This window comes from Scophthalmus maximus, chromosome 5 (genome assembly GCF_022379125.1).
Source record: "Scophthalmus maximus strain ysfricsl-2021 chromosome 5, ASM2237912v1, whole genome shotgun sequence".
Classification (NCBI taxonomy): Eukaryota; Metazoa; Chordata; class Actinopteri; order Pleuronectiformes; family Scophthalmidae; genus Scophthalmus; species Scophthalmus maximus.
Genome location: NC_061519.1, coordinates 15,274,293 through 15,288,848, shown reverse-complemented (window position 1 = coordinate 15,288,848; position 14,556 = coordinate 15,274,293). Strand labels below are relative to the sequence as shown.

Genomic DNA, 14,556 nt, shown 5'->3' with positions numbered 1-14,556 from the left:
GAGAACAGCAGTGCAGGGATGAAACCTTTCAATGGAAAACACATTGTGAAGTGATGTCTCCTCTAGTTTTGACCACCTCTGTTGAATTTGAGAGGAGTTAAACTATTGTTAACTAGAGTGTCCTCTGTGAGTCCCCAGCTAAAGACTTGGACTGGATTTTGACTTTGAAAGGGAAAACAACATTAAGAAATTCCATACAGCGTAAATTCAACCTGAAAACTACAGTGCAACGCTGCCATCAGGTGGTGAAAGAGGAGATTACAACAACGTCCACGGCAACCATCTGTGTCCGTGCATCTTGTCTGGTAACAAGGAATATACTGAAACACAGCAAATGGAAGATATTCAAATACAGATTTAGAATCAGTCCTCTTCGATTATAATAATAATAATAATCAGAAGACAGTCAATCACCATCTCAGCAGCTGCCATTCATGTGCAACACTGTGAATGAGGACGGGGTTCCTCCTCCATTGTACATCACCATCATCATCACCGCCTCCTCCGCCACCATCATCATCAGTCCTGGTCACGTGCTGCGTCGGGAGCGGGCGGTGGGCGTGTCTAATCGCGTGTGGTTTCATTCATAACTACAGTCTTTATTTGGAGTCCAGATTAAAGTGTGTGCAGACGGGGCTGGCTGCCTGTGCACCGCTTCTGACGGAGTCTCCAGCCGGGTGAGTCCCACCTCTGTGCGGCTCGCATCAGCACCAGTTGACGGACTGTCAACGTGGTGCTCTTTCATTAAGTAAACTGTGGGAATAGGTGCAGGGAGCAGGCGGCTCGAGAAATCGCAGCATGTGATTGAGTGAGACATGTGAAATGCGCAGGGGACCCCAGGCGGATCCCCCGTGTCCGGCACATGAAGGCTCCTGCGTGACTGTAACGGTGATTTATTCCCCGCAGGCTGACAGCAGACGACGCAGAGATGTGGGGCAGCCCCGGTCCGCAGGTTTTCGGAGGAGAGGTGAAGATGCTGCTGCTGCTGCTGTTGCTGCTGCCGCTGAGCACCGCCGGCTGCAGCGGGTCCCTGTAGTGAGTCTGCACAGAGCGGAGAAAGGCTGCTCCAACAGCGCCCATACAGACCGTAAGGTACAGCACATCTGGAGCGCATCAGCATCCAGACACACGTCAGGATGAGGGGCAGCCGCACCCCCCTCCTCCCCTCCATCTCCACTCCGCATACTGCTGGACCCCACCAGCTTCATCACAGTTGTGAATGAAGTAGGGGGATGTGTCTGTCTGTCTGAGCCGCCGCGTCCATCTGTCTCACATGACGCGCAGAGCGAGAGATGATGCGAGGATGTGACATGTCATTAGACCCTGACACACACAGACACACACACACACACACGCGCACGCGCGCCCGCGCTTTGAATTTATTTTTTCTGCACCATGCAGTCGGGCTCAGTGTGTTCAGTATTTACGCACAGATCAAATGATGGTGAGGCTCAAAGGTCACAACTTGTTAATTGCAGTTTACAGTCGGATTACATACATATTTTCAGCATAATAATAAGAGCATAATAGCATGTTGTGTATTACTGTATGTGTGAAATATTCAGACTCATAACTCTGGGTTTTTTATGGCGGCACCATTATTTCATCAAATGGAAACATCTAACATGTCTTGTGGATTCTTTTTCTCCCCTGAATTCGGTCAAGATCTCGTTTTTTGGGGGGGTTAACTTTGGGATCACATCATATGCTAAAGTTCTATGTGGGTATTTGGCTGCACACCATGAGTTTGCCATGAGCGACCCACATATTGGGTTAACATATTTACTCGTGTATGAAATCCATGAAGGAAACCAGTGTTACTGAGTTTGGTCTGGCAGCAAAAAAACAGCTGTGGTTCATTGCGGCAACATGGTTGCAGCAAATAAGCAGTTTGATTTGCAATGTGTCAAAAGTGAAGCTTCATTCTAAGAACAATTATGACAGTAATAGGCAAAACACACTCATAAAAACGACTCTTTGAATTGGAATTTGTCAACTGCGTGCTTCCTACAGACAGGTTTGTTAATGTAGTGAAATGAATTTAATCTTTAGCCTTGAAACCTTTAAAAGCTGCGTCTACACCAAGGTCTGACTGTGTCAGGCTGCAATAAGAAAGGGAAGGAAAAAAGGGGGAATGTAAGACCCAGCAAGGATATGTTATATGAAAACCTTGAACACTGTAATACATAATGTCGTTTCATTGTAATACGCGGAATCTTTAAACCATTTGAAGTGTTATCTTTATCAGCAGAGAGGAGACTGATGTGTTGAGTAGCAGATCTGTCCTAAGAGAGACAGTGGTCGTATAAAAAAACAAAAATCCAACCAACAACAAAAACAGGAAATAATGCAAAAAGAATAAAAATAATTGAATCTGGAGTTTGCTCATGTGTTTGGAAATGAGAGTGAGGGAGAAACTCCCTACACACACACACACACACACACACACGCACACGCACACACACACACACACACACACACACACACACACACACACATACATATCCTTGTTCTGTTCAATTATCTTCAGTGATGCCTCATGGTCAGTGTCAGCAGACCATTATGTCCCGAGTGTGTGTGTGTGTGTGTGTGTGTTTCTCTATTGTGAGAGCGCTCTGGCTATTCAGAGCTCCGTCCTCTTCACATTTACCTTGAGCTGTTGGTATGTATGAGATATTACATAAAATACGACTCTCACATGGTGAGGGAGTGTGTGCAGTGTTAGCAGCATGTGTAAAGAATGTGTTCATGGCCTGATGTTACACAAGCCGCACGCTGTGTAAATGATCATGTACTGTCAGCTCCTCTGCCTTTCTCTGTCTACATGCACGTCTGTCACAGTGACACAGAAGTGGTCATTTTGCAGAGATCGCTTTCTGTCGTCTACACAGATAGAGATGAGAGGTTATAGAAATGGTTTGTCTGTCAGAGCACTGTAATAGTTCATCTTCAGGAGGAGTCAGTAAACCTCTGGACACATTTGAGTTTATCTCTCAGCGATTCAGCCCAGACATCAGTGAAGGTTTATGTCGGTTTGGTATGTTAAAGGAACATTACATCGATGGATGAGTTTACTCGTCATGAGGGGTTCTGAGAGGAAGGTTTAGAAAGTAACCCATATGTCATCAGGGTCATCTTTGATTAACAATGATAAATGTGTAACAGAAAGCCTTCATACAGATGTTTTCTTTTGGTTAAATAGTGATGTGTATGAGTGGTGAATATCAGAATAAAACCTTTTTTTATTTCTAACTAATTCTACTGCTGTTCTACTACTAAACTAATTTCTCTGAAACAGGCATTTTCCACAGCAGATGTTTTTACTGTCACAGTTGGAAAGGCTCAGGTTTTCCTGATAAAACTATAAATCTGCTCTATTTGGTTATTAAATGTATCGTCACACCGGCGCCTTTCCTACATTAACATGTCAAAAAACTCTTCTGTGAAAAGTGGTGATTTAGAACATAAATTCCTCCTCAGGTGTATAAAATGCCAAGCCCCAAATGGTCGTCCTCTCGTAAAAGATAATGCGTGGGCACACCTTTTTAGTATTGATGAGCTGTGATGGCATGCGGTTCATTATCTGTGAATCCGCTTCTCAGCCAAGAGTTCATTGATCACACAATTCTATAAAGAAAGGAACTGTAGTTCTCTTTTTTTTTTTTGCAAAACATACATTTGTTAGGGACTACTTTTTAAGCTGCGGATGAATGCACATGTTGTGCTCTCATGAGTACTTACAGAGAGAGACGGACAGATGCAAGGAATCAGAATAGAGATAAATATGCAGAGATATAGAGAAATTCTGTGCGTGGAGAGCTTCATGCTGCTGCGTCCGCTCGCACCGCCATCTTGAGGCAAAGGGCGGTGTGTGCAGGATTGGTTTAAAGTGAACTACAGCTACAGATGTTTATCGTGACGAATTAAATGTCACCGCGTGCACCACTGTTCACTGATGTTCACTGTGTTCAAACAAGCACCGAGCTCCTTCACACAGAGGAATAAGACATGTCATGATTTGCCTGCACAGACAACGCTTCTCAGGAGCAACGATTCACTGATGGTTCGGGTGTTTTCGTGATGTTTTCATATCACCATCCATAAAAAAAAGCTCTGCACTTAAAGCGTCCTGCATGAAATGAGACAAATTGTATAAGGATTGTCTAGAAAGAGCCGCTCTGCCTGACTCCCTTCACGTTCTTCGTCCTCTGCAGGCTTCACTCACGTTGACCTGGACCATGAGCAATGATTTGCCTGTTCTGACAAGTTTGACTGAGAACTCCACAGTGAGTACTGCTGCGTCCCCCCAACACCAACACCATCAACACCTTCACATCGGCTAGTGTTTGTTGTTTGGCCAATGACAAATCTTCCCACAATGCTTTGCTTTATTCAAGTTGGACCTCAACCGAGGCAGCGACTAATAGGAATCAAGAGAGAGAGGGAGAGAAATAAAAGACAAGATGAGTTAATACCACGATTTTCCGGTACCAGGTGTTACTGTATGTCCCAGGCGGAGCAGACAGCCCGATCTGTGTACAATCACTATCTGACTCAGAACCAGGACTGTGCGTGCAGCTGGTTTTGTGAACCATGCAGCCTCCCGAGGACAGTGGGGATATCTGAGCCAGCAGCAGCGATTATCTAAGAGTTAAAGCTGCCTGTGCAGAGGGAGAATTGACTGTCGGTTGCCTCTGCTCAGTGTGTTAGAAAGCCGAACCGCAAGACTGACGAGAGCCTCGGCTTCTCTGGCTGATTGATTGTGTTGTTCTTCTTGTTTGGCTGAGCTTGTAAAAACAGCAGATTTCATCAAGCTACAGCCGCTCTGACAAATGTGTGTGTGTGTGTGTGTGTGTGTGTGTGTGTGTGTGTGTGTGTGTGTGTGGTGTGTCAAGGTGTGCATGTTGCCACTGTGCTGTGATGGAGCTGTTAGTTTCAGATACTGTACTGAACAGCTTCAAACATACTGAATCTCCCCATAGGCTCCAACTGAATGTAGGCCACCACCACAGCGTCTATGTATATGAATAGACAATATGTATGTGTGTGTCAGACACAAAGCTCAGTTGAACGTGTTCTGGCCTGAAGCAGGTGTGAGGTTGAATGAAAAAACAAAATGGTGCGGTTATTTGCTCTTAGACACATATGACTAGAAAACTGGAGCTTCTTCTTTTCAGCAGCTCCCTCTCCTCCGAGCAACACTCGGAATGAAGTCGAGTCAGATTGATTGATTGTTTGTCTTACAGAAGAAACTTTACAGTGAAAGCACAGCCACCATAAAATCAGCCATGTTTGCCGTTCCTCTCTCTCACGCACAGACACACACACACACACACACAGTCAATTATTTGTTGATACGATCGACATAAAATTAATTGGCCAATCCAATCAAAATATTAAACAGTGTCGAGTTGCTGTTTTTCTTTTTTTCATGTCATGTAATCAAACTCAATATCTTTGGTTTTCAACAACTAAAGTTGAAATATCTTATATTGAAAAAAATACAATGGTCATTTTAGAGACAAAATGAGTTATTGTAAAAATTGTGGGTAGAGTAATTGATTAAGATAATATTTGTCAGTTGCAGTGTGTGTGTGTGTGTGTGTGTGTGTGTGTGTTCAGTCGGCAGCAGTCTTTGGGTTTTTGCTGCTGCACCTGTTAAGGTCATCATAATTTAAAGGTGGGTCCGTGCTCCAGTGAGGAGCTCCTCCTCGCCACGGTTTCCTCCGAAGCAGCGAATAATGACAGCCCTTCCCCTTTACAATGCTAAGTGTTGCAATAGATGAATATTCCATTTGTGGCGGTGAAAATAGCCCAATTATTTTCAACCTCTTTTGAAACTGACATCAGAAGAAGAGCCGGGAAAGTCTGGTGTGGGGATTGCTCATGTGCGTCTGCATCCTCCGCCTCCCATTTCCATTTTTAGCCTTGCGGAGGCCTCATTTCCCCCTCATTGAGAAGAACTGGGAAATTGAATTAAGGGTCTCGCTGACGTTTCGATTAGCATCCCCAGGCTCACTCAGCCAAGACTGAGAGTATTAATCAGAGAGAGTAGAGGAGAGAGAAGTTCTGTTATCTGTATGTGTGTGTGTGTGTGTGTGTGTGTGTGTGTGTGTGTGTGTGTGTGTGTGTGTGTGTGTGTGTTTGTGTGTGAGAGAGACAGCAGGAATGAGGTGTGTGTGTGTGTGTGTGTGTGTGTGTGTGTGTGTGTGTGTGTGTGTGTGTGTGTGTGTGTGTGTGTGTTGATAAGAATCACTGTGAGGAGGAGAGGACTTAAGAGAGTCTGTCAGTGTTGATTCCACTCATTAAATATTACAGTGCTTGGCTGACAGTGTAATGCGACAAAGAGATTCCTCATGGCTACGAAGCTCAAAGGGGGAAGAATCAATTACTGTCCCAGCACAACGAAACGCAGCAACAAACCATGAGAACAGATATGTAAGCCTCTGCCTTATTGTGCTATTAAATGAATGATCTACGAGCTACAGCTGAACCTTCTTAATACAAGCAAGGGATTTTGAATTCAATGTGGTGCAACTCTGACAATAACAGGGAACTGTGTGCAGAAGGGTTTGGCCAACATGGCTGATGATTGCAGTGACCCAGTTGATATTAATTGTAAATACCGTCCATGGTTTTGAAATTATATTCTTGTCAGCGAGGAAAGGCTTTCCGCATTTCTGTTGTGTCTAATGGCGCGAGGGGAGTTCGGGTGGGGTCAGGGTTAGGAGATCAGCTTCAGGATTATTACACAGTATTTCCCCTTCTCTCTTGAGGGAGGGAGATTAGGCTAACAGGCATCACCCAATGAATTATGAATGCAAAAAGTACAGCAATTAATAAAAGGTAATAAGCACATGGATAAATAGTCACATCACTCATTACCAAAACCATCTGGAGAGCGAGCGAGCAGTGAGGAGAAGTCAGAAATGAGGGAACAGCCCTAGTTTCACGCACAGCTGGTAACTGTTTTTCTGCTTTTAAAGTCTGCAGTTGACAGATTGACAATCTCATATTCCTGTTTGTGTTTAAGGAGGCAAAACCTTCATCTTGATGGAGCAAGTTAAGAGAGGAATTTCAGTGAAGTCACCTGAGCTCTTCGTGGCTCCGGCTTGACACCGGACAGATCTTTCAGTGTCTTGATGGCCAACGTTAAGGTTTCACTACTCATGGATTATCAATCAGTGTCATGACTCTCTTCAACTGTTCTTCCACATGCATCAGGGGGAAAAAACCTACACAGCTCCGAACAACAGAGAGACAAATAACTGTGATGAGCCACTGGACGCTGTCGAGCGTTGAGCTACTGCAGAGCCAGATGTTTGTTAGACGAGCGGACTCAACACAACTAAATGAAAGCTGACGTTTCTCTGTGTCTGTTCGCCAACATGTTGGCCCTCACATATTTATAAGGTGATAGACATTATGTCAGTGTTTACACATTGCTCCAGCAGAGTACTGTGGAAGAATAAATATTCCTTCAGGTCCAATTCTGTGGCTGGTTCAGATGAGTTTTATTCCCTGTGCAGTGGAGACAGAAGATCACAGTATGATAACACCATTCTGTCTGATGATTAACATTTAGAGTAAGGTTTTACACCTTTACATCAAGGAAAGTCTAAAACAATAGGCCGTGGGCGGGGCTAATCAAGTGGCTCTGTGTGAGAACAAGCGTGGATTCAACTCCTGGACAGGCTCCATTTACAATACAATGTGATTCGATCTGCCAGGAAACCCATTTGTTAAATCCTCTCAACACCTCTGACAGTGTGACGTCTCCGTCTGCAAGGGGGGTTCTGCTTAATTATATTCACATGTAAGTTACAAATCCTGAATGAGCGGATCAGGAGTTTTACACAGGTATCTGTTAATCAATGTGAGACAGCTTGATAACATCACATTATTACATTGGTGCAATAAGAAAAAGCAGGAATTTTAAGCAGGACACATAAGTGTAAGACGAAAAATTATTTTCGTCTACAGCACTAACCTCTTCCTTTCCGGCTGCACCCCGTCAGGATGTGCCTGTGTCGGCGGGCCAGGTGGAGAACTATGTGCTGCTGCTGGTGCTGCTGAGTGTCTTCGCCGGGGGGACGCTGGTGCTGCTCTCCCTGCTGCTCCTCTTCTGTCACCGCTGCTGCAAGGGCGGACGACGCTACTCCAGGTGGGTGCTGCGCCTACTGAGCGACACGAAGTGCGGGACTGGCAGGCCCGGTTCGTCTGCAAACACTGGGGGAATTACAGAAGTCAACATGATAATCACAGCAGTGGATTACAGCCCGTGTGAACATGAAACTGAAAGCCGGGGAAGAGCACAGAGAGTAAAACTGATTTTCCTCTTTCAGAGCCAGCGATGACCCTGAGAAGACAAACACCACCTATGCTGAGGATTCTCAGCCCACCCAAGGTCAGAGCTAAGTGTCTTTTTGAAGTTCGTACTCTGCATGTGTTCTGCTCCACGGTCGTCACTCACTCCTTTATTTCCTCCGTCTTTGTCCTCTCCATCGCTCAGAGATCACCATTCGTCTGGATGAATCAGATGCTCTCTCAGCTTCCAGCTGCCATGAAGGAGAGTCAGAGCGATTTGTCTCCACCGGGTCTACTGGTCGCAGAGTCTCCTTCAATGAGTCGGCGCTTTACGAACAGGAGAAGACGACTCAGGACAAGGGACGCAGGTACACTTGATCTGAGTTTAAGGTCAATTTTACAGCTTATTTGCTCAGATGGTTGATGATTAAAAGTGCCTCTTCCTCTTTCAGGTACACTCTGACTGAAGGAGACTTCCACCACCTGAAAAAGGCCCGACTGACCCACCTTCACCTGCCGCCGGCCCCGTGTGACCTGAAGATCCTCACCATCATGGAGTGTGACTCAGCAGACAGCAGCACCGTCAACATCAGTGAGGGCGCAGCTCCAAAACTGCCCCTCACCATCTACCAGGTAAAAATGTGTCTGTGTGCTTGACTAACTAACAGACGCTTTTTAATTTCTCTTTGAGTAATTCACACATACAAAAACAACAAATCAGGGTTGTTTGTATTCATTTCTATCGTGTGTTGATTCCTCTCTCCAGCCCCCAGAGAGAAGAGTCCCTGACTGGCTGGGACAGAGCCTCAGTGGCGGTCTGCCAGGAGACCCGCACCACTCCATCATCCTGGACCAGGGACCCAGACAGATCTCCTCAGCCTTGAAAACGCACTACACACGTTCCCAGACGGTGAGTTTCAACTTTTCCACCTTGTATTGAGAATTTTAAAAAGGTCATTTAATAATAAGGATCAGTAAATCTTTCATGGAGCCGTGCCAATGGCAACTTCAGACTGTTGCTTGCGACTACTTTGATTCAGACTTAAATATCTCATAAAATCTCTTTTATGAGGTTTTAACTCATAGCCGAGTAAACCTGAATTCATGCTGGAGCATTTGAGATTGTGTGGATAGATCCACATTAACAGAGCAGTGAAAAGCAGCCATCACAGACTCGAGCCCGCTGATGCACTGTGGCATCAGTCATCACTGCGGCTGAGTGACAAGACAAACTGTTGTCCCCTGAGGTCCCTGCCTCCGCCCGTCACGATTCATCTCAGCTTATCTGCCTCAACCTCTCCTTAAATGTCTTTCCACCTCTCTCCATCCTTCTCTCTCTCCCTCTCTTCTGTCAGATGGAGGTTATCGGGGACAGGGGAGAGGCTGAGAGTGAAAGGACCCTGAGAGCAGAGATGACTCAAGCTTCGGGTCAGACTTCAGTCCTACGGTTCTTCTCTAAACTGCGGCGCCACGCTAGCCTGGAAGGGGCGGGGCCTTACTTCAGGAGGTGGAAGTTCGACAGCAGTCACCGGGCTGCCAGTCTGGACGCCAAAGGTTTGGATACACGTCATACGATACCAATGAGGATGATCTGATTTGGGAGTTCTATCTATCTTTGTGAAAGAATCGCATGTGATCGAAAACAAAATTCGAAAATGTGAAAAAACATTATGTTTTGTCTGAATTAGGGTCGCCCAAGAGAAGGCCCTTCCAGAGACAGAGAGCAGCAAGTGAAACCACAGATCACACAGAAGACGAGTCTTTATCTCTACAAGATGAGGTCATTGAATCTTTTCCACACACTCCCATCCAGACCAGTGGCCTCCAGTCCCTCTCTGCAGAGTCTCTGTCTCACCACACAGCTGCACCCACGTCCTCCGTCTTCCTCAGCAGGTATATCCCTTCCCATTATCCCGTGGTCTGCACCATAAAATGCTCAGATTCACCGATTAACTGACTGTCCTTCTTTTGTGCAGGCTAAAACTGGAGGCCATGGTGGAGATAGGTGGTGGCAGCAGCACTCGGAGAGGTAAACCATGTTTGCCAGCATATGACTGTCGTGCCCAGGGGCAAGAGGAGGCCACAACCAATGGGACAGGAGTGGAAAGAGAAACAAAACTAGGTGCAGTTGTGAGAACAGAAGCAGCGAGGGCAAAGCTGGAATCGACAGAGGATGGCGACTTGTTTGGGGCTCAGCAAGAAGCTGAAATTCAGGATGGGTTTGAAGACATGTTGAGGAAAGCTAATGACACAAAGACACAGGACACGGCAGCAGATGTGAGGAAAGAGAACGAGGCAGAGGTAGATGATGGGGAAGACGTGTTGTTGGGAGCCGGCGCCAGGCGAAGGGCCGACTCGGGCTCATCTCTTTCCTTCATGATTCGCCAGGAGAGCTCGGAGGCCCCTCCCTCCCTGTACAGAGACATTTGGAGCCTGCGAGCCTCTCTGGAACAATACGCCTCCTCAGACCAGAGCAGCACAGATCGGGAGTCTATCCGCAGTGACGCTGACAGCGTCTCGTCCTATGGTGGTGCAGGAGCTCGTTCTGGCCTGGACAGCTGCTTGTCCCAAGACCTGGATGATGACCCTGAGGGGGAAGGCGAGGGAGAGGTGTTGGAGGGGGGAATCAGGGGGGCGTCAGGTGGGGACAGCGAGATGGGAAGTGGAGCTGCAGGAGAGGTTGAGGCCGGTAACCGGAAGCTCCTTCAGATGGATAGTGGCTATGCCTCTATTGAAGCACCATCCAGGGCCCCTGAGGAGATGCGGCTTTTTGGCGCTCCTGGAGCCCCGAGGGGAAAGACAGCATCAGAGAGAAGGTTGTTCTTCACCAGTTCAGGGAGAAAAGGTTCAGTGTGCGAGAGCATCGAGGCCAAACTGTTTCAGGAGGAGCTGGAGGATGAGATGGCAGACGGCGCAGAGACAGGAGGGAAACTAAAGGAGAGATCTCACAACGGCAGCCAGTCTCTTATCCTTCAAGAACCATATCAACTTCTGAAATCCCTTCATCCTCAGAAAACTACAGAATCACAACCGCAGCTCATAACTCAACTGATTAAGCCGAAGGCCTCTAGTCCTCACAGACCTCGCCTCCGCCGCCGTGACTACAGCATCGATGAGAAGACAGACGCACTTTTCAATGAGTTCCTTCGTCACGATCCCCGGTTCGACCAGCAGGACTCTCCACTGCGCTCCAGGCACCGCTCCAGAGTTCACCTCCGGAAACAGTGGCAGAGACACAAGCAATACAGTGACCCAGGGTCAGGCACCGGGGGTCGGTACTCCCCGTCTTTAGAGAGGCAGAGGTTCACTCCGCTGAGGAGGGGCGACAGCGCCGGTTACCCTCTGGACACCAGATATCACAGCACTCTCTCGCGCATTGCAAGTGCTGCCGACGAAGAGGCCAGCGAGGTTGCAGATTGCGTGGAAGCAGCCGGAGAGAGCACGGAGAACAGAGATCCATCAAGTGAGGCAACCGCCGTAGAAACTGCAGCCAACAAAACATCTGAAGGCGCAGATTCAAAAAAGGGCAGCCCCAGTCGTGCAGGGTCAGGTGGAGAGGGCAACGGCTGCCACGTCTCCACGCACAAGGACACGGAAGGCACGACCAGCCGATCTTTGACTACGGTGACTGCACAAACCGGCCGCATGGATCCAGGCGGTGACAACAGAAACAACAACAGCAGTCAGGCGATCCTATCCGAGGTTTCCTTGCAGGCGGAAGGCCGACTGTCAGACAAGCTGGTGGAATCAGTGGAGGAGAGGCTCTACGGCGGTCTGCGCACCGCGGAGAAGCTCGGCCGGGGAGGATCGGAGCGCGTGCTCCCCGTGTCCCACACATCCTCACCTGGCTTCAGTCCCATGTGATGACTCCTCAACAACGTTATGTCAAATCCATTGTGTAGACCACAGACTCACTGGAACATCATTCCAACATCATTGTGTTTAGATACTGGGTCAGCCTCTGTGATCTCTGAACAATTCTTCAAAAAATGGTCTGATAACAGTTGCATCAGCACTAGGATTATATCTATAAATATATTTTAAAAGTACTTTCTTGATGGCCAGTCTCTTCCAGCGATTCCACTCAGACCTTAATATCCACTGTGGCTCCATGTGACATGTGATGCCCCCCCTTTTATTGGTAACCATTCTTTAAAAACATCTTTAGGAAAAAAAAAGCAGACTTAACTGTGAATTTTAAGCATGCTACTGTATGTCCAAATAATGTGTGATATGTATACTGTACAGTTCTAACTTTAAAACAAAAAGCACTTTGATGGGAAGAAAGAAAATGATTGAGTTTCTGTCCCCCACTCCTCTCATTTTTGAACTGTGTCCTCCGCAAGTGTCCTTTTCGTCTCAATCACCATGAGGGTACATGTGTATGTAAGAGCTTTTTGTGTTTCTAATTTGGCGATGGGAAGAACAATACTTACCATGAAAAAAAACAACAACAACACACACACATAATTCTTATAATGATTTTGTGCTCGCAGCCAACTCTCTCATCAACACCCCGACGGTATCAGCAGATCCGGGGAGAACACACAAAATCGTGAAAGTAAAAACAGATTGGACACCCTGAATATGCAGCCAACACAGCACTCGAGAACACACGAATCAAGCATTTTTTATACACCAACTTAACCCATTTTATAGGATCTTTGTTAGTCATCTGTCCCCGTCGTGCATCATAATTAAGGACATGGTATCTTGGGCTCCAGTGGAGTGTTGTGTCACTGCTGGGACCTTGACAGATGAAACTTAAAGTGTAGGAGCCTCTACATCAGTCATCAGGAGCGCAGGGGGTGAGCTTTTAGACACTTGGTCCAGGGACAGAGAGGCGCAGGGTCCAAACGGAACAGCAGTGGCGTCGTCTGCTCCCTAATTCCAGCAGGATGTAAAACAAACACTCGCCCTGTATTACCCAACAAAATATAAGCCTGGTGATGTTCTTTAACAGTGATGACACACCCCATGAAAAGACCAACAGCACCGAGGAACTGCTCAAACAAAGAAGTGTCTTGTCTGTGTAGACAGGGTCTAATATAACTTATTACTCTGTGCCATAGAAGCTTGGTTGTTGTCCAAAGTCTATTAAGAACACACCAACCAGCCACAACACTTCACTCTGAGGGAATCCCACAGACATCGTCCTGCTGCATGGCATGAACATGCACTAAAGCATAAAATGTGTATCAATCCAGAGCAGAGAATAATCCCCCCAAAAATGCACTATTTTCTCCTGTTTGAATAAAGTTTGCTAAAAACAACAGTATTCAGCTGTTTCACCCAATACTTGTGACCTGTTTTAGAATTTTCATCTGGAACCGCTGAAGACTAAGAACAACTGTGGGGGAGAAGTGAGAAGACATTTGACCCATTGTAGAGTTTTAACTGTTTGTATAAAACGTTTAATTTTCACTTGTTGACATTAAGACATAGAAAATATGAGGTGGCACTCTACATGTCAGGGTCACAACTTAATTATTGTCTTTATAGATAGTTTTAATCTTATATTCTAAAATGTTACATTGGTTAAAAATGACCATCATGAATGTGATATCTTTGTGTGTGTGTGGGGGGCTCAATATTTTTTTAAAGATTTCACTTTATTTAAATTTTAACCATGAATAAATAAAATCTCATCTTATTAGCTTTTTGGAGACTTCCTCAGCCTGAACTAACCCCATCATTGCTTTGACGTACAGTACATCATTTTTGGGGGGGTCAAATTACTGTTTCAACGGTCAAGAAATAAATTTCATGTTCAATTTTAACTAGTGCCCACGTAAATTATGGTTGTTCAACCAACAACTTTTTAAAACTTTTGAAGTTAAACAGAGAAGCAGCATAATCCCCAGATGGACAGGTGACTTTAATATTTAACCCAATAGGAAAACTGCTGCAGATTGATTGTTTTTTGTAAATCAAATAATTGATTAAATTATCATTGCAGCTAAGACTAGAGGTATCTACAGTTTTTAAGAGTCAGGACATTTCCTTCCTGGTAAACTGTGATAGCAGCTTCTTTTTTTTGTTGTTTCTCCAGCAGTACGTATGTGTATTTGATCGGACTCGTCTTTGTCCTCATTATGGGTGGGGCGCTCCAATACCCATATAATGCTGTTGTAATGTGTTTCATATCACTGGATGTACTGTGAAAAAATGTCAAAACCCAACCGCCATTTCCACGAGAACCTTGTGTGTCACACACTAATTCAATTTTAATGCCGCCTGTTAACCTCA

The 14,556-nt window shown here is 46.0% G+C and overlaps 1 protein-coding gene across 1 annotated transcript; it reads left to right on the top strand.

The window, feature by feature from the left end:
* The first annotated feature begins 604 nt into the window (after window positions 1-604).
* Window positions 605-13,585, top strand: LOC118310650 (voltage-dependent calcium channel beta subunit-associated regulatory protein-like). The gene is made up of 11 exons (XM_035633767.2): window positions 605-677; window positions 907-1,092; window positions 4,215-4,286; window positions 8,019-8,164; window positions 8,346-8,407; window positions 8,513-8,675; window positions 8,760-8,940; window positions 9,074-9,217; window positions 9,663-9,861; window positions 9,996-10,200; window positions 10,284-13,585. Exons 3-11 carry the CDS (start codon window positions 4,239-4,241, stop codon window positions 12,169-12,171), a joined length of 3,036 nt encoding a protein of 1,011 aa, XP_035489660.2. The 5' UTR covers window positions 605-677; window positions 907-1,092; window positions 4,215-4,238; the 3' UTR covers window positions 12,172-13,585.
* Window positions 13,586-14,556: the final 971 nt, after the last annotated feature.

Bases quoted from the DNA above. Each gene is read 5' to 3' on its own strand.
- LOC118310650 (XM_035633767.2), top strand. From the start codon at position 4,239: ATGAGCAATGATTTGCCTGTTCTGACAAGTTTGACTGAGAACTCCACA. The intron at 8,165-8,345 runs GTGGGTGCTGCG...TTCCTCTTTCAG, and splicing joins GGCGGACGACGCTACTCCAG to AGCCAGCGATGACCCTGAGA. The intron at 8,676-8,759 runs GTACACTTGATC...TTCCTCTTTCAG, and splicing joins ACTCAGGACAAGGGACGCAG to GTACACTCTGACTGAAGGAG.